Here is a 20,284-nt window from a genome sequence, read left to right as displayed (position 1 = left end):
AGTAGAAGAAGCTCCCAGCCCAGTCAAATACCAGGGATGAACTTCACACCGCCTCTCTTCTCCAAACACCTACTGCCCAACACAGGTTGGTGAGCACAAATATGCACAAGCTGGCTAAAATAAATAAAGAACAACAACGCATCATCACACAATGCAGAGCTCTGCATTTGCATTATTGGAACAGCATCGAAAAATATGTTCAGATACTCTTCATTGTGTCTTCCTCCTCTTGTTTTTAAATCAGTATGACAGAGGGCTAACAGAGCCAAGGGTCACATGACCACCAGAGATCACAGGAACCCCCTAACCATCTGAGTAAAGTCTAGATTGTGATAATCCACTCATTAAAATGATTTGTTTTGCTTGTCTCACCACTACACAGTGGTTTATCCTAAAAGTAAAGCTCATCCTGTACTCTGTATTGTTAACTTTTAAAATCCCATTCCTTGTTCTGTTTGTTGCTGTAGGGACACCGGGCTAACTGCTATGCTAATAGAGAGAATTTCTCACAGGCCTGTGTAGCTTACCTTGTATCTGTGGGATGTACGGTGCCAACAGCTTGCCTCTTTTCTTCTCATAGCCCTTCTGAGTGATGTCCCCTGTACAGACAGAGACAGAGGAACAGAGAGAGGGAGAGCAAAAGAGAGAGAGAGATGAGTCATTAGCTCAGCCGGGCTGGTTACACTGGCACCACAGAGCACCAGAAGCAGGTTGGGTTTGCAAATGACCAGCCCTCTCCTAATTGTTCATGTGCACTAGAGTTCAAAAAGAAAGAAAAAATAACAGCTGATAAGTATGCTCGTGTGCAGAATTGCCTCTGAATTCCTCAATGGTGGTGTCAGCTGAGGAAGTGGTATTTAAAAAATCATTTGACTCATGCATCTGGAATTTTTCCCCCCTCATTATTTTCCCAAAAAGTCAAAAATGCTGCTGTCAGCACTACGCGAGTCCGCCTCAGTCAGTCTCCACACAGTATGTTAAATAGGATTGGAGGCTGCGCGTCATTTAGTAGTCACATTTGAAAAGAGTATCAATGTGTAAGCTTTTCCATGCCTGGAAGTTAAATATAATAAATGAAGAAAGAGGCAAATGAGGTTAGAAGGAGGCAGACAGACAGAGAGAGGGTCGAGGTATTACATTAAGTAATAACGTATAGTATACGCTATTACTTAATGCGTCGCATACGTCGTATTCAACTGTGCAATGTTATAAGCAATAAAAGTATAATGCCATGAATATGTTTTCCTATTTCTATTAATTTCACACAAAGTGATGAAAGCACAAAAACATGAATCAAAGTAAAATCTTTGATGAGGCTACCTCTTCTCCAACATTTTTACATGTGACTGATGGCTTTTTCTTTGCAAGCATGAAAAACTTGCTACTGTCCTTTTAATTTAGGCCATCTCAGTGTTTTCTCCCTCTACTTGTAATCACACACTGAATGAATGATTTTCAGATCAGGGCTCTGCCAAGGTCAGACCATCTGCAACATTTCTTTACCAGCCACGCCTTTTCAGCCTTTTTTTGCTGCAAATCACATACAGCATCTTTTCAGGGTGACTTAAAAGCTTAGAAAAAGTGAACCCACCACTAAATGACAGTGTCACCAAAAGGCCAAAAATGTTGCAAGGCATCAGTGTCCACATGAGGTCTGTTCAAAAGACAGCAAAGTAGGTCGCTGAGTTCGGAGTGTTTCTGGCTCATGGGTGGTTCCGTGGTTGTAAAATGTCATTGTGTTTCTGTATAACAGGCACTGCTGTGGGCCAGGAGGAGGCTGACGGGGTGGAGACTTTTGTTGACAAAAGGCGCATTGATTCAATCAGAGAGGGCTGACTGACTGACAGCTTCTCTCTTCAAACACAAACCATCAGTGCACAGTTATGCTTCCATGTAACCTCTATAACAAGCTCCAACACCTCTGAAGATGGATGTAAACAAACAGAACTGGCAACAAAACTGTAAGAGAGGAGGTGCTTTGGGGAAAATGTGCCTGACAGACATCCAGGCTGTTTGTACAGCCAAGCAGACACTTGGTGCAACATATTCTTCTTTTAACCCTTTAGTAATGAACATAAAAGTCAAAGGAAGATTTCCATATCAGCTTCCACTGGGTTTTGGCACTTGAATAGATATCACACTGTGCTCTTTAAATCCATTTCTATAGGCTCTCAGTTGGGGTCATGAGGTTGGATGTCAAGTGTAAAGGATTTAGTCCACCATAAAGCTATCTGGAAAAAAAAACTTGATTAAACGTCCTCTCGTGTGATTCTACCTTAGGGAATATTCATGGATCTTGCCTCTTTAATACAATCTCAGAAAAGGTCAATATTGTTTAACTTCAGCCTGGTCACACAGTGCGTCCCATTTCTGTGCATCTACTTTAGAAATGTATTTAGTAATGTTGCGGTTATTCTAACAAAGTCTTCCCGTGGCTCGCTTTGCTTGTTGGTCTTTAAGCCTCTTAAACACAACAGTGCGACAGTGTGAGGGCAGGTGTTGTCGGTCCCGCTGGTTGCCACGCAGCGCGCTGGTCCTGAGTCACCAGTAACCGCAGAATGCCTGCACTGTTAAATGTGCAGGACAGACAGAGGCCAGCAACAATACAGCGCTGTCCACGGGCCGAGTCGGCTGACCTGACACTGACTCTTTCTGGTGATAAGTTCTCAGTTTGTGTGTGTTTGTGTGCTCGTGCATCAGTACGTGTCTGCGTGTGTGCCAGCCTGTCTGAGTTTGCACACCACAGCAGCCAACCAGCTTGACAAGCACACAATGGACGGCTATTCTCAGCTCCAAATTCTCAGCCTCAGTGGCCAAGCAGGCCCTAGCACACCCCGATCCATCAAGTTATGTCTCAGTGAAGCTAATCTTTTGATCTGGGAACAAACAGCATAGTCATTACATATGGAGGTATTGAGTGAGCGACAGTGACCTCCTAAATCGAATCTAAAAAGCAAAACAAAGGCTGAGGCACCATTACAATATGTCCAATCTAAGTGTGTATGTGTGTGTGAGTTTGCATATGTTTGCACATATGTGCATCGTTCAGACAGACACTTCATTTCCCCTTTCTGTCTGATCTTTGACTGCCTCCATAAGAGGAAAACGGGAGGGGTCAAGGGTCAATATGTGGCCTGCTGCCTGGGGAATAACAAAGGAGGGCGAGGATAGTAAGGTGGAGGGGCGGAGACAGATGGAAAGATGAACAGAGGGCAACGTAACATCTATGCTACACTGCACAGCCACAATGGATTCACAGTAACTTGCAGTATATTTACAGCAAAAGGGCAAACGCTCTTTTTGACCCCCTTTGACCTTCTGCACTTACAACAGTGCTGTGTACTGAGCAGTGAAGAAAAGACTACAACTCCAAAAATGCACCAGGGAGGTGAGACAAAAACTGAACTTGACAGGTCCAAAAATAAATAAATAAATAAAACATAAGAGGAAGGGATGAGAAAGACAGGGGGCTCAGCTGGAAAACCTTCTCTTTTTTCCCACTTCACCCCTCCACCATCACCTCTTCACCTTTATCTCAACCGCTGAGGGGTCGCCGTCCACACATACTAACCCTCCCTGTCATGTTGTTATCTCTAGACACTCTCTCGTTTCAAATAATGTCTCCAGCTTCCCAGAGGAGAAAAATAAAAACAACAGAGTGATATCTCTGCCCCATTTTTTCAAAGTATAAATGCTAGTCTTGTGAAGCTAACGTTCATCCATCTGAAGTGACAAAATGTCATTCATCTCAGGCCATAAGCTTTGTTTTTCCTGGCACATTACCCGATGCTATTACGGTCAACATTCCTCTCACCCAGGCCTGAATCCAATTTGGGGGGAGTAAAAAAAAAAAAGGATAGATGGCCAATCTTGTGACATGCTGAACAGTGACAGAGAGAGAGCCTGCTGTTCTCTGCTATGTGTTATGGACTATAATTGACTGATGGCTATTGAGCATAATTGACTGATAGCTACTGACTGGAGACGTTTCTCCAATGAGGCCCATTAGAGAATTGCCCTGCATCTCCCCAGATGGAGCTCTTCAATCAGGTGGGAGAGATTCTGAAACGCAGCACATTCCACTACAAGCCAGCACCAGCAAATCAGGGATATATATAATTAAACTTTGATTTACTTTAATGTGAAGAGTAACGGTACATCTGTAAGGTCAAACCCATCCTTTTGTCTTTTCTTTTAGATCCAAGGTGTCAACTCAGGCTCTCAACTCTGTCCTTTGGTATCACTTTCACGTGCAAAACCTCGAACAAACAAACTAAGTAGGAAAGACAGCAGCTCTGAGTGTGCGTGTGTGTGTGTAGATGGCAGACTCAGTGCTTGCTTTGCTATGAGTCTACCAGGGAAAGAAGCACATGATAACATGTCTCGACCTACATAGAGTCTGATTCTGTTGTTTGTGGTTCTCAGATTGAGATGTTTTGAGTTTTTTCTTACCTCAGCTTCCTAATACCGTTCTTAATGAATCAGCTAATAGCTTGATTCATAAAACATTAGAAAAATGTGCGTCGACTTCATTTATAAGCACATTTTAAAATGAAATTTAAAAAAACATGAAAAAAAATACAACATTTCAGCCTGGTTTAAAAGTCAATTTTAAAAATTTGGTTTTAAAAAGCATCTAATATTTGAGAGGTCCATCGTAACCTCTTGATAAAATGCCTTTTATCTATAGCTTGCTTTGACTGATGAATCAAATATATTCGTTTTATTATACCAGAAAAGGCAAAAAGAAAAAGTCTTCCATTCGAGTATATGGAACATGGGGAAGCTTTATTAACCATATCGATAAACATATGCTGTGGTGATTAATGCTGTACAAATGTGTCCATTTTCCCCCCAACCAGCAGTCGAATAATTAAACCCCTTGTGCGTCTGCACCGCCCTCCCACCCTCTCTGAAGTGACCGCCAGCCAAGTAGGTGGCCCCACCCATCCGTAATGTCAGTTCCTGTGCCAGTCTGACCCTCAATGTGCCAACGCAGCTGCCAAGCCAGCAATCAAGCCGTCTGCCCTTCAGCCGCAGAAATCCACAGCTAAATATTTAGGCAGGACGGCATTTGCTCTCTAGGCTCGTGTGATGATTCCAGCAAAAAGCAGATGTGGCCAGCTGTCACTTAGCATTAGCTCTCTGGCAAACAACTGTCAGTTTTACACGCGTGGATTAAGCTTTACCCTAAACAGACGTTTAAATCTCGTCACTTTCTCACTGCATATTTGCAGCCGATCATTTGAGGAGCCAAAGTGACCTGTTTGGGGCATTATTCCTGTCATCAGCTGAGCTGAAATGAGTATCTTCTCCTGTTTTTTTTTAGAAAACATTCCCGTCATTGCTGAGAAAACAGAGCGCAGACACAAAACGAGGATGAGATAGACGGATAGATGGAGACAGAGCAGCGCACCACAGGCTCGACCACACGTCTAGCTTAATAGGACGTCTAGAAGACAAAAACACTAAGCGAGCAGCAGGGAGAAAAAGTAAAATAAAAAGGATAAAGTGTACAGAGACCACAGCCGACCCGTATTGAACTAAACCACACACACACACAGAAAGAGAGGCTGATTCACTCACATGCAGAAGCCAGATGCAGAGAAGCGAGGAGATGTCTTCAGCACAGATGGAGAGATGGAGGGGCAGCAGAAGAAGAGGCCAGCGGCAGATTTCAGGCAGTCAAGGCTAACCAGCTAAAACGGGCTACCAGGCAAACTCTTAAGAGGTCCTGCTGTCATAAGTCAAGCCCTTCAGCATCCTTTGTTTCCTTTCATAGTGAGAGCAGGAGGAATGAACAAACCCCATCACCCTCATCCTGCCTTCATATCACTCCCCTCCCTCTTGCCCTCTCTCAAAACCCATCTCTCCCAACACCCCCTCTTCATTCCACTGCCCCTGATACACCCCTCCTTTTTTCCCCCTCTTGCTCTCTCTCCCTCCATCCCTTGTTTCTCCTCCCAGCTAAGGTCTCTACAAAGCCACGTTAGGCTGCAGGATTAGGGTGTCAAAAGCAGACCCCTGCCCCCCACCTTCCCACATACCAGCCTCTCACACACTGTACAACTATAACGAAGGTTTGCTGGCCTGTAGCAACACGTCCATACAGGTCATGTTACAGTACACAAAAATGGTTATCTGCCTCTGAAGGAAACCACAGCCTTAGATTTCTGAGCAGTGTTAGAGGGTGGCTGTAACCACACGCATCCACACGGACAGCCAGATCACGCCTGCCTTTAAATACACAACCACCCCGTCTCTGTTTGTAGAAATTAGACTGCAATTTCCAAAAACATTGCTTCCTGGACAATTCTGCCTTATTTTTCGAGGGAAACAGAAGCTATGCTGGGGTAGGATTAGGTTTACCTTTGATTCAGAGGAAAAAGCTGTCCCCTTTTTATTCTGTTTTATTCTAAAGTTCTTTTTTTTTTTGGGAGACAGCAGTCCCACCGGGCTTATCAGCCTTCTGTGTGCGCACATTAGTACTTCATTGTAGGATTTAGTTACCAATTCGCCCTATGGCAGCGAGTTTAAATGAATACCTGAATATAATTAAGCGCATTATTGCTTGAGAGAATGCACGTTAATGAACCTGGATTAGTAAACACACACACACACACACACACACACACATGCACGCTTGCACAATAAAAGACAGTAGATCATCTCACCTGTTTTTTTGCATAGATTTCAGGTTGGTCATCTACAATATGATCACAGGCAATTCAACCTAATGAAACTATTATGAATTTATACATGTAAAAATTGTCAATTAATTGATTGATTTGACTATAAAAGTTAATTGAGGAACAATTTGGTAACAAATTAGTAATTTCAGTTGTTGTTGAGGAAAACAGTAACTATTTAACGGCAATTTTTGTATTTATGATAATATATTTAGTCGACTGGATTTTACCATCTATTTGACAAAAGGTGGTTGAGAAATAATTTTTGTAGGCAGATCACTCACGAATGAACCTAACTTACATTCACGCTGCTGTGTTAATGGAGCTTTTGATAAATTTTAAGAGAAGAAAAGTTTAAGAGACATTATTAATCATCTAGGAATAGTTATTGCCTTTAGTACAAACTGCAGACACATGCATAATTGCGCTCCACAATCCCTCTAATTTAGGGAAAAGCCCTGATTAGGTTAGTAGAATCTGTATAAATATGAAGCTATACCTAAAGTTAGAGGCTGTTTGTGATACATGAGGCACAAAGTGCTGCCTCCAGTTTGTTGAGGTGACCAGGGTTGTTCTTGCACTGCTTTCTGTTGGACTTCCAAAGCTCTTCTTTAGATGTTGGCTGCCTTTTGTTCAGTTCCCTGTCAAGATGATCCCACACTGCTTCAATGATGTTGAGGAGAACAGTAGGTGGGATGAACTGAAGGGCCAGATGCATCTGTCAGGTCTTTGTTGGATTTTTTCCTATTTCTTAAGGACAAGACTGTCAGATACTGTTCATCGGCTGTAGTTCGGTTTTTAGGCCTGTCACTTGTGCTCTTGTCCTCCACTTGTCCTGTTTCAACAAACTTTTTAAGGACATACTAGACACCATGCTGAGATATACCGGATATTTCAGCTAACACTGTAGCTCTTTGGGAATCACCTTAATTGTGCAAAAATATTATCGAATGCCTGCCAAACCGTGTTATCGTTGACATTTTTCAAATTCTTTCTTTAGTGAGAGATTTTGTAACAACGTGCCTAAAGACACGGCAAATAACCAATTTTGAACAAAGTTGTCTTATGATTTTAGTACTTGTTTATTTTTTGATCTTTTATTTTTCCGATCTTTTAAATTGGTACACTCCTGCAAGATCACTGAGGTCTGCGGATCAATTGCTCCTGGCTGTCCCGAGGTCCAGATTAAAGCACAGAGGAGATCAGAGTTTGTATTACTTTTATTTATCTTACTTCTTACTCAAATCTTCTAATTTTATCATTCTTTTTCTTACCTTTTATCATGTTTCCCTATGCTTTTATTTCTTTTGATTATCTGAATTGTACAGCACCTTGGTCAACATTTGTTGTTTTAAATGTGCTATATAAATCAATTTTACTTTGACTTTATGTTTTATTATACATGAATGATTCATAGGTCAGCGTTAACTGGACTGAAAATGACTGAAAAAGCAGCCAATGTCCACAGAAAAACCTTCAGAAAACCTGGAGAACCGTTGCTCAAGACTACTTTAAAAAAACAAAACAATTGCAAGCAAGTCAGGCTCCTTGGAAGTAAAATACAAAAAGATGATGGGCGACTCACAACTTTTGCACAGTACTGTGTATAGTCTAGTTTTTTTTTTTATTGCACTGTACACTGGACGAGAGTTTAGCAATAACAGACCAAATTATTTTGACTCGCATGCTCAATGTGGCTTCCCGCTGCACACTCCAATGTCGTACCTTTCAAAAAAAGAAATAAAATTAAAAAAAACCCAACCTCGAGGCAATAAGAAGATGCGATTGAACATTTATTATTTTGAACAGCTCAAGACAGGCTGAATGACACGAATGCACAGTGTAAGATCATTCATGTGGCATGCATCCTTGTGGAAGGTTAAAGACAGTCAGGCTTGGAAGGAAGAAGGATAAGTGCTGCAGAAAAGAGACCTGGGTTGATTGAGGATGACAAGGAGCTTGAAACTGAGAGCCTGCTGGAAAAACGGGAAAGGGGGGGATTTGGGGAGAGTTTCAAGACAGAAAGGAGGATGAAGAGAGAAAAGAGAGGAGAGAGAAAAAGGAGGAATAACAGAGGACATGATTAAAAGGTAATGACTTCCTCTTCCTTTCACACATGCTGAGAGAGGCGCGCACACGCACGCAGACAACCATGATCCTAAACCGCCTGGGCGTCTCTCGGTCTCCATCCATCAACAGCTTCAATCACACTGTCGTATCTCTTTTAATTAAGTAGTGCCAACGAATTAGGAAACCGAACAAACCCTCCATTACCACTTTGCTAATACATAACCCCCTCATCACACATGCACACACACTGAGAGCCTAAAATCCCCCTCCATCCCCCAGGCTCTGTGCGGCTGGTGAGCAGACAGACAGCGTGAATAATAAGACATTAGATGCAGCGCTGCCTTACACAGGGGGGCCCTGCAGCTGTGCACTGATTGGGGGTAGCAGACAAGAGAGGGAGGGCAGCGGGGTGGGGGGGGCATAATTAACAGTCACAAATAAACACTGATACTGTACGCGCACACATCAAAGGAACACACGCAAAACGCTTCCACCAGCTCCCACAAAGAAGCAGATGCAGATCAATTCCACAGCGAATACCAAAGCAGAGCAGGGGTCAGGCCGGCGCACACACGCGAACACACAAAAATGTAAAAGCTGACACAGCGTGGTGATTAGTTTATGTTAAATTAAAAGCCTGAAGCCCTGGGGAAGACGGAGTGAACCGGTCACCTCAGTGTGTGTGTGCACATTTTCAGAATGACGACATTCTTGGGGAAGTGAGGCATTTTTGCCGTTTTAAAAGTTGCAATTTAGTCTCAGACTTAAAGTAAGATTTGGGGTTTAGGCTCGTACTGTTAGCATAAAGTGTCAGGAACTGCTTTGTACCAGTGAGGGTCTTCGCAAGCATCCCCTGGCTGCAGTCCAAACATATTAATCTCAGCTCCATTAAGACACATGACACGCAGGCTTGACTTAGCTGCACTCTAACTGAGCGATGTGCTGCTATTCTGGCTTTCAGCCAGAGTTTCACGATGTGCAAACACGCGTCTATTTCGGTCCTACCCACATGTCACGCACCGCAACTGTACACACAGTTCAATAAGCTGCTACAATACCTGTGCTGATGGTGAAAGTAATCAATAAGTCTACAGTGTATTCCTGTTGGACTGTAATTTTCTGTTCACATTTACTTTTCAATTTAAGCCCGGTAAAAGGTTTTCGCACCGACAAGAGCAAGTCAAAGAAACTAATTTTATAGCTGTCAAAATAAAGCAATGGTAATTATATATCATGCAGTTTCTGCAGAGCTCGGGTGTTAAAATAAATAAATGCAGTCTCTTTGTGGAAGTGTTTTTATGTTGCCTGTGTTTTAGTATGCGCGCCACTCGAAGTGCGTGATTTGTAGAGCGAGATATCTGTGTGACAAGCGTGACCAGTGTGGGAGCCTCCAAACAGAGTGTTTGCCCTGAAACACAAGAACGTCTTCACAGTCAACGAGCACCACTGTGATGGACTAACTGCCTGTACTTCACATGTTTAGCTCCAAAGTGCCAGCCTTTCTGCACTCCCTGATGGCTCGCTTTTCCAGTAACATGCTTATAAATCCTCTCTGCCAGCAGTGGCTCTCGATGCTGCAGGAAATCATGTGTGCTGCTGTCATCCGGCCCACACATCCAACTTGATGGTGTTATTACGGAGAGAGCAGTGCTGCGGTGGTGAGCACAATAGAGCAAAAATAGTGGCAATTAACTAACTGGAGACTGAACCAACCTGTCTTCACTAACTCCAAGTCAAGTTTCCCAGTGGGAAAACCCTGCAGCCCCACATGCACCATGCATTCCCTCTGCCCCACATTTTAAATAACCCGAGCCATTTTTCAAAAGCAATGAACTGGAATTTCTGCACAAGACAAGATGGTTTTAGGTTCCTAAGAAACAGTCACAGTTGCAGACTACTACCATAATACAGAACTTTTTCCTCTCTCTGATGGTATCACCCACCTCTTTAGCAGAAGCAGATTAATGCAGCATCAGCCTCTTTGATGAGAAACTCCTGTATCCCTGGCGTTTGAGATATGAGTCAGATAGTGTCCCATCTTAAGCTCCCAGCTCTGTGGCTCACCTCTCATAGGATAAAATGAGATTTATTGTCTGCTTCTTTGCCTGCTTATTACCATATGAATGCCCATGTTTCACAGGCTTGACACAAGCTTAGCCATTAAGCTCCTTGCATGTACACACACATACATAAACACTTTCGCTATAGCGAGGGACAGCCGGGTGGGAGAGCGTTGGGCGTGTTTGCACAAATGCACAAAAAACATCGACACACGGGCACCGTGGCAATCCAATTAATGGGCGTGCACGCAGATACACTTTGCAGTGTCAGAGCGCACGGTGTTTGCAGAAGTGCTGGATGTGCACCGGTACATAAGGGCGAAAGCTAACTAGCCCTGGTCAAAGTCTAACAAGCCGCACGGCAAGGTCTTTTGTTCCTCGCCTGTGATTCATGACAAGGTCTTGGTAGAAAGCCCAGCATCAGTGTGTGGCTGCACAAAACTGTGTATGCGCCTCTGTTTACCCGTCCAACAAAGAAACATACCATCGGCCCATTATTTCCTGTCATCACAACAGATGTGAAATGGTATGTTTCCAAATATATCCGTAGCTCTTTAGAGAGAGCACAGCGGGCGTGTCCAGGTGAGAGAGGATAAACACAGCAACGGTGCAGGTCAACAGAACGAGCAGGTGGACACATAATGTGGAACAAATACAGCCAAACATAATTATGAATATGAAGCCACAGTGGTTAGCACTGTTTTGCAAGGAGCACGGTTATGTCCAGAGGTCACCTCTTCTGGAAGGGTGGGCCTGGTTTGATTTTTAATCTCATAACTGGAGCAGCATCTAAAAATTATTTTCACTTCATTTATTAGGGGATCCTTTTCTCTGATTCCTCTATTATATGTTCAACCCATAATAACAACAAATACTAAAGAAAAACAACTACTTTCCGGCGATCAGAGAAATGATTTTAAATTGTTTGCTTTGGCTGACAGCACGAACCCTAATGTTGCTATTATTCTTTGTTTGCATCCTGTTATAATTCTGTAAATAAACAAACGGAAACACCATTCACCGTGAGCTATAAACAGCACAACACTGCCTACTCGCAAACAACACATGCAGCCAGCGTTGCAGAGGTGATAAAAACAGGTTATATCTGAACTCAATAGGCAAATATAGAGAAGCACTTTCTTGGCATCATATATATAAAATGCCTCTTTTCAGTTCATCAAATTTACATAAATGTGAATCTATTCTGCAAATACAGGGAACAAGGAAGATGCTTTTCTAGCAGAACAAAGACCTAATGAACTAGCAAGCTGTAGCCTGTAATAATGTCAGGTGTAATAGCTCTGACAGTGAAGCTGTGAAGATGAAAGTGCTCTAATATTTATAATTATAAATATTAGAGCACTTTCATAACAGCAACTCCACTGTTCGGTTTAACTTTGTTTGACTGAACAAATAAAGTTTCTGCACTTCTTTTCTAATATGCATTGTACACCAATCATTATGAGAAATTGTCTAATATTGTGTTGACCTTCCTGTTGCTGCCAAAAGAGTCCTGAACCATCAAAACATGGACTCAGCCAGACCCCCGAAGGTGTACTGTGGTGGCTGCACCAAGATGTTAGCAACAAGTACATTAAATTATGGTGTGGGGGCTCCATAGATCAGACTTATTTGTCTAACACATCCCAAAGATGCTAAATTGCCATTCAAACCATTCCTGAACCTTTTTTCTTTTGTGTCAGGGCGGATTATCTTGCTGAAAGACGCCAGGGCCATCAGGGAATACCATTTCAAAGAAAAGGTGTATATCATCTGCAACAGTGCTTAGTTAGCTGGTGCGTGCCAAAGCAACATACACATGGATGGCAGGATCCAAGGTTTCCCAGCAGAACATTGCCCAAAGCATCACGCTGCCTCTGCTGGCTTGCCTTCTTCCCTTAACGCATCCTGTAAGCGACACACCTGGCCATCCACGTGATGCAGAAGTGTGATTCACTCTGTGATGCACTCTGTATTCTACCAAACAGCCAAACAGCAACAACTTTTTCAGCAATTTGAGCTACAGTAGCTCATCTGTTGACAGGGGTCAACCTTTGCTCCTCACGTGCATCAGCAAGTCTTGGCATGACCCTGTTCCAAATGCATGTTGTTGTAACACATTGACCTTGTGCACAAAATGTTCACTTGCTTCCTACAATATCCCACCCACATCAACAGGTAGGGCTGTTCGATATAACAATATATATCGGATGACGATATAAGTTTCAGTTTCATTTTACGCTATCATCTGTTTCGTGATGTCGCAAAATAAACTCTTTACAGCAATATTTTTTCATTGTTCTGATGGTCACTGTAGTGGCTATATTAATTTCTTAAAGTTCTCTCTTTCTCTTATATTTTATATAACCACACTATGGACGGACAAGCCCCTGTTTTTATGCTTTGTGGTTAGCAACAACGACGGTAACACCTTCGCGTGTCCGCTTGTTTATGTTCCACATAAACCTTTCACAATAAAGCTCAAGATCCTGTTGAGACTTTTCAAAATAAACTGAATCACGTGAAAGAGCAGATTATTTACGGATGAGAAGTAAAAAAAAAGAGCCGCCAGGTGCTAAAAAATAAACCTTAGACTCAAACGTTAGAACAGGCTTTTCCCCGCAGCACGCCGTGTAATAATTACTCACAAAGAAAACGGAGGCCGTTACAACTTATGTCTAAAAATGTATAGTTTCATACAGAGGTTAAACACTCGACTCCAGCTACATGACGCGCAGCTGGAAACACTTCACGCAAGTCGAGATTCACAGAATTTACAGAAAATGTTACATTTTTGTGATTTATATCGTTATCGGACGATAAAATTCTTATATCGGGATATGAGATTTTGGTCATATCGCACAGCCCTATCAACAGGTGTCGCGATGGTGATATAATCAGTGTTATTCACTTCCTCTGTCACTGGTCATAATGTTATGCCTGATCAGCGTATATACATGCGTTAAGGAATTTGATTTTCCACTATCCTGATCCTCACAATTACAAGCTACCCCAAGCAACTGCCACTATTCAATAAGCAAATGTAATGATGAGTCAAATCACTCTTTTAGTCATATCTAAGCTACAGGATTTTTAGAGATTCGCTCTTTCTGTCTGACATACACAAACAGCATGATCACCCCAGGCGCTGGACAGGATGACCAAGCCTCACCTCTTCTCAAACACCATCTGTTCCTCTCCTTCCATTTCCTGTCCACACTATATCACAAACACACTGCTCCAACACCTGCAAATATAGAAAGTATCAAAACCCCTCCTTCACGCTCTGCAGACTTTGTCTTTTTGTTCGTGTTGTGCTCACAAACCGCCTTGTTTGTATTGACATTTTACTTTGCAGTTATGTCTCTACAGAGAAATTAAGCAAAAGGGTGTTTAAAATTAAGCCGATTATGAGAAATCAATCTGAAAATTAATTTCCTTTCAGACTTTTTCTGGATTTTTCCATGTTTTTAAAAGTAAGGATTAAAGCTTGTGTCACATGGTACCAAATAAACAACTTTTTCTTCCTCCTTACACTCGCTTCCTCTCCCTCTGTCCTTCCTCTCACCCTGCTTAATTTTTTATGTCCGCCTGTGTCAAGTTAACAGTGCCCATCCTCCGCAGCTTATGCAGCAATGCTGAACATATAATTGGGAAAAGTCTTCCGTTGAAAACCAAGCTAGAGCACTCTTAAAAAAACTTTTGTTGCCATATGCTCCCTTACTCACTTTACAGCCCGTATAAGGACGCGATTGTTCATCTATAATGCACCAAATTGGCAATTTTACTCTCTCCACAACACAACACAACCAACTGAACTGCCTCCGGCTGCCCTCCAGCAGCTCAGCATGACAGTGAAAGTGCTCTCATGGCCAAACTTAATCCTTTTAAATTTTAACACCACGACTCAACACTGTCACAGCTGCTGTTAACAAGACCAGGACCGGCTAGAACATCTGGTTGCCCTCGGACAAGATATTTACTGCTGCAGGAGGAGAAGAACACATATTGGAGTAAACACACCGACAGCCTGCAAAGTTGAGTTCAGCATCAAGAGTAGCGTGACTACATTTCTGAAGCAACAATTCAAAGTTGAATAGCCCAATTATATTTACAGCTTTAGGCCACCCGGAGTGAGAATATTTTCCACCACCCTCTCTGTTTCACACCTCCTCTTACTGTTGATAGTTCAAATGTAGATAGAGTTACGATTCACACAACATGTATCTGTGTAGGTCCTTTCAGGGTAAAGTGGTTCCACCCACTGACTACCAGACTGAGGTCTACAATGACACATCATTCCTATAACAACCTTGTCAAGTGGACTGCTCCTGTTCATGTTTGTGTTGTTGTTGGGCCTTTAGGCTATGTTGAAGTTTGCTTTCATTTTCTTTTCAAGCCAACTTCCTAACCACTCATCATCCTAACTACACATAACAATAATATTGGGCTAAAGGCACCTGTTTAGCTCACAAGTTGAGCAGGTGCCCATATGCAGCGGCCTTGGTTCAACTCTGACCTGAGGCCATCTGCTGTGTGTCTTCCCACACACTCTCTCTCCCTGCTTTCCTCATTAATCTTCACTGCACCATCTAGTAATATTGGGCTCCGTCCTCCATCCTTTTTGGAGGTTTGCACGTGTTTCTAGCATCTCTGATGAGTGAATTCTCTCGCTCTCTACCTGTCAACCCCAACACCACCACACACATTGCATGCTTACAAATTACATGAAAAGAACGCACCACAAGTACAGTCAACAGAGTTCAAGATCTCTCACTGCTTGGTTGCTGCTCAGAGGTTTGAGAAGCAGGGGGAAACATTCTTTCAGCTTCTGAGATTCGTAATACCGGAGTCTGAGAATTACTGTTATTGTCCGGTGATCTGTAGGAGTCACAGCGTGGCATTCATGTCATCTTCCTATCCTTTAAATCACTGAGTGACTCTACACATGCTGTGGATGGGGACATTGTTTTATTACAGAACAAAGCGAGATCACTCACAACATTGATATTTAGTCACCGGAAAGTTAACAAAACCTTGCCTGCAAAATACAGACCAAAGCATAACAAAGCCACCGCATCCCTCACTCTGGGGGGGTCAAGGGTTCAGATTTTTCCTTTAATTTGTCACCAGTCTGCAACTGCTCTCATACACACACACATACATATACAATAAGAGGTAATGAGAGCAAAGGAAGCTTGAGGAGAGCCCAGCTGGAGCACATGTGCAGAGCTCCTGTTCTAATGAGTCCATTAGTCAGTGGCACAGCAACCACAACCACTACCGCACATGCAGGCACTCTCTAAGCACACACTTTTTACATATTCACACTGTCTGCCTCCAAGCGACAATCAAACCAACATCACCATGGCACATCCATTTTGCTGAGACAAACTGAATCTGCACACAACTGGGTAGCAGTGGGAATACAGTGGCGCTCCTGTGCCAACCCGAGAGCACGCTGACATTTTAACAGCGGCGGGCTTTTGTTTAATCCGTCCAACAGAGGGTGCTAGAGGGATGCGCAGCTCCCACGCCATCGCCTCTCAGACTTTCTTCAGATCGTCCTCTTCTGTCCTCTTTCACCTAGAAAGTCATTAAACAAACTCCACATGACATCCAAATGTGTGGATTCAATTTTGTTTTGGGAAGGTTTTTGTGTGTCCCAGGGTGCTACTTATTTGCCACACTTGGATATGGAGTTGATCTATCAAAACTGTTTCATCACTTAAAACTGAGAATCATTTTTCAGGGGTAAAAACTCTCATGAATAACACCCCATTATACCTCTATTCCTGACTGTACCAGCCTAATTTCACCATGGCCCGGGGCATCTCTGGGTTCTGTAATGAGTGTGTGAGATAAATTGCCTCCAAGTACAAGCAACTTGGAGACAGCACCCAATACCGTCATATAAAGCCGGAAAGGCTGAGCTGTGTCAGGAAACCTGGCATTCGGTTGCGTGTATGTGTGACTGCATGGGAAGTGGCAGCACTCAGCCTGCGCTCGTCTATCACAGTGCTTGCGTGTTTCCTAATGAGTGAGCTCTTAATGAACCTGAGCTCTGTGTGATCAGCTCTCTTCAACAAAGGCCAAGCTATAAAAAACCAATCACTTTAGCTCCGCAGCACAAGTGAAGAGGTACTCGGACACAAACCAGCGGGCTCTTGACCTAACAAGAAGTAGCCATCATCAGCGTGTTTACAGCTGTGCTGAAATGATAATCTTTGCTATTTTGAAAGATTGAGTGCATGAATGAATGGGTAATCTGCTGCAGGTAAAGGTTAAAAGGTGCACAAGCCTCTGCATTTATTAATGTTTATGCAGATAAAGCTCAATTAAAAAAATAAAAAGGACGTGCTTTCCTTTTAAATTTAGTTAAAAAGAAAAACAGAAAAAAATGCAATGAAATAATTTGACTCCTTTCATATTCCTGCAATCTGACACAAAACAGGAGTAATAAATATTGGAAAGTATTGGAAAGGCGCCACTATTCTATTAAAGGTTTTTCAATCTCATATTGCTGATTTAGATGTGCTTTGCTATTTATACTTGCATTTTGCTAATGAGAGCATGAGCCAAACATCGATATCAACACTAATGCGTTAAACCTTTGAACACAGGAGTAGCTACTGACGGCAGAGGCAGTTAAACACGTCCCTTAGAAACTAGCAGTGTCTCTTTATGTGAAACTGGAGTGCTGAGAGTGCAGATGTGGGCCAGCGCAGAGGGTGGGCGGGTGGATAGATGGGAGAGTTTGTGAACGACAGAAGGGGAGGGATGCACAGTGAGTGACGGATGTCTTGCTCTTTACTGTACCTCCGTGAGCACGATGCCGGCCCGTGACCTATACTCAAAGGCATCTGCAATGCTAATGAAACTGCACGGCTCCCTCCATGCTTAACTAATCTGCAGAGGGTCCCTTCCACCCCGATCCAGAAGGTCACCGCTGACTGAACAGGGACAAGAGCGTACAGGTCTCCCACCTTTCTGGATGCGCACCTGTGAGAATGGCTCTATACATATTTGTGCGTGTGAGTGAGTCATCGGTGAACCAACCCGCTACAGACAAAAGGGTCAGCGCAGTAACTTCAGTGCAACAGTACGCAACTGAGAATACAGATACCAGTTTACAGGCGGGTCTTTATTTTAAGCTTTATTTCAAAAGAGCACTTTTGTGAGAAGTCTACTTTGACTTTGAAACGGTCCCTTGCTTTTACATGAGTGAAGGATGACAGATAGGAGAGAGTCGCAGAACAGGAAATTCGATAATAGCGGCATGTCCTTGGTTAAGCCTGCTATACAGTCCTAAATGAATGGAGATATTATGTGGTATGGAGTTCACAGCAGCTATTAAAACAGATGCCATACGGCGACTCTGAGTACTTGTACATATTTTGCACTTTGACTACTGCTTTTATGGCATTTCCTGGAAAATAGGAAGCTCCTCTAAAAATAGTTGTGAAGATGGAAACAGAGAAAAAGAAAGGTTAGTCGGTCTAGATTATAGCCTTGTCGTTAGAGCTCGGGCAGAGCTTCTTACGCTCTCTCTTTGGTCTCGGGGTGTAGACGAACAATAACTCATACACATTTTACCATTATTCCATACATTCCACCAAGTATGAACTATATCCTTATATGGGTCTTTATCTTTTTCACACACTCTCTCTTAGATATGGTGCAGTGTGTTTCCACGCTGTTCTGCATCCTCCCCTGAGGGTACCTGGCCTTGGCATGAAACCTGTCTGCCCGACTGAGTAAAAGAGGGGGAGACGTGCCTTTGATGTCTCTGGACTGGTGGGATTCACTCAAAGAGAGATGAGGGTCAGGAAAAGGAAGAAAAAAAAAACAGAGGGAGGCAGGGAGGGAGCAAGAAACAGATAAGGTGGTGAGAGACTGAGGAAAACAGGGAGAGAAAAGGAGCAGGAAAGGGGGAGATATTGATTGAACAATGGAAATAAGGGAGAGAGAATACAAATAAAGGAAGAGAGGGTCGACAGGAAAAACAGGAGGGGGCGCAGACTTTGAAGTTACGAGCCGAGCAAAGACCGGCCTCCCTAGAGCAAAGGCGAGGGAGAGTCTGAGAGCTGCAATCATGCAGAGTGGACGGCTGAAGGAAAGAGAAAGATGATGAATCATGATGGGGATTTTTTTTTTTTGTCTCCATGTTTGATCTATTAAATAACAGAACAAAATAGAGAAAAAACTGAAAACATTCATTCTTCAGTGTGTTTTCTGGCATTCAGCTGGTTGACCATCTGCATTAATGCCTCTTTCTTTGATTTTTCTAGAGTTTGGCAGCCAGTAAGTGTCTCAGCTGTGGTTGTTTAAAGAAAGGCTTCCAGCATCTGCAGCGCTAGTCCACGGCGCGCTGCTGTCCAACATAGTCTGTCTCAAGCAAAGGTCACCATGGTGAAAGTAGCAGGGATTTCTTAAGTATTCAGCCTTCACTGAAAACTAAATTAACAAAAAACTAACAAAAAAAAAAAAACAGAGCACACTGGTCTGCAAATGTTCTCCACAGTGTATAACTCTAGATTTGTTCTAGGCTGGCTTGAGAATCATAGTAATAGGATGAAACAGAAATAGGATGTGTTTAATGGCCTCCAAGCGCAAATAAAAAGAAGTGATGGAAAATGAAACGAGAGGAGGAGCAGGCAAAGAAAGAGCAGTCAATAGGATAGAGAGAGCACTTTATCTTTCCTTCACACTCCTTACAGTTGCCAGGCGCTTCCTGCTCCATTGTGTAGAATGCTGGCTGTACGTACAGGAAGTGGGTTCTTTGTTTCCTTTTTTCCTTCCTGTTGGTGTCAAGCACAGCGTGGAGAGGAAAGTATGTGGTTCTGGGAGGGAAGGACAACACATGCTGTGTTTGCAAGTAACCAGGAAGGAGCTCGCGGTGCAAACCTTCTGGACTTGAAAACACTTAACAGCAGACTGTGGGGCTGCGCTATAAGTGAAAATGGGAGGTGGTTTGATTCACTAGATGAACAGATGGGCTGATACCAGATACTTAATATACAGACGTCATTTACCGCAGGCGCACAGGCGCACACTCACGTGCCAACCATTACATTTCTTCTGATTAGGCACCTGAGCTTTGCCGATTAACTGATCGGTTTCATGACTCATCGGGGAATGGAATAAATCACAAGTGGTAGGCTTTCAGCGACATCATATGTCATGTCAGCCAACTCTATTTACCACTCTTTATTGATTCACGCCTACACAATAGCCTTTGGCAACATGGAGCTCTGTTTTTGGCTTGAAATAACTCATCCATCCTCCACTTAATCTACTCCTTATAACTGACACCGGAGAAAAAAGGACTCCATCACAACGGTAAATACGTCAGATTACATGTTAAGTATATAACCCCGAATTTTTGGTAATTCCAACTAAAGGTTTGTTTGGTGTGAAATCGTCACAGCAAAATCTTTCTAGAAACAAATCTTCCCACTGGGC

The 20,284-nt window shown here is 43.0% G+C and overlaps 1 protein-coding gene across 4 annotated transcripts in view; it reads right to left on the bottom strand.

Annotated features, from left to right (window-relative positions):
• dip2a (disco-interacting protein 2 homolog A) overlaps nt 1-20,284 on the bottom strand; it is a 90,776-nt gene that overhangs the window by 36,449 nt on the left and 34,043 nt on the right. For all 4 annotated transcript variants that reach the window (XM_026145871.1, XM_026145870.1, XM_026145867.1 and 1 more), the window contains exon 2: nt 528-599. In XM_026145871.1, the coding sequence (XP_026001656.1) occupies nt 528-599 (72 nt within the window). The remainder of the gene's footprint in view (nt 1-527; nt 600-20,284) is intronic.

The sequence above is a fragment of the Astatotilapia calliptera genome, chromosome 16 (genome assembly GCF_900246225.1).
Source record: "Astatotilapia calliptera chromosome 16, fAstCal1.2, whole genome shotgun sequence".
Lineage (NCBI taxonomy): Eukaryota > Metazoa > Chordata > Actinopteri > Cichliformes > Cichlidae > Astatotilapia > Astatotilapia calliptera.
The sequence above is the reverse complement of the archived record's forward strand: the minus strand, read 5'-3'. Positions and strand labels throughout refer to the sequence as shown.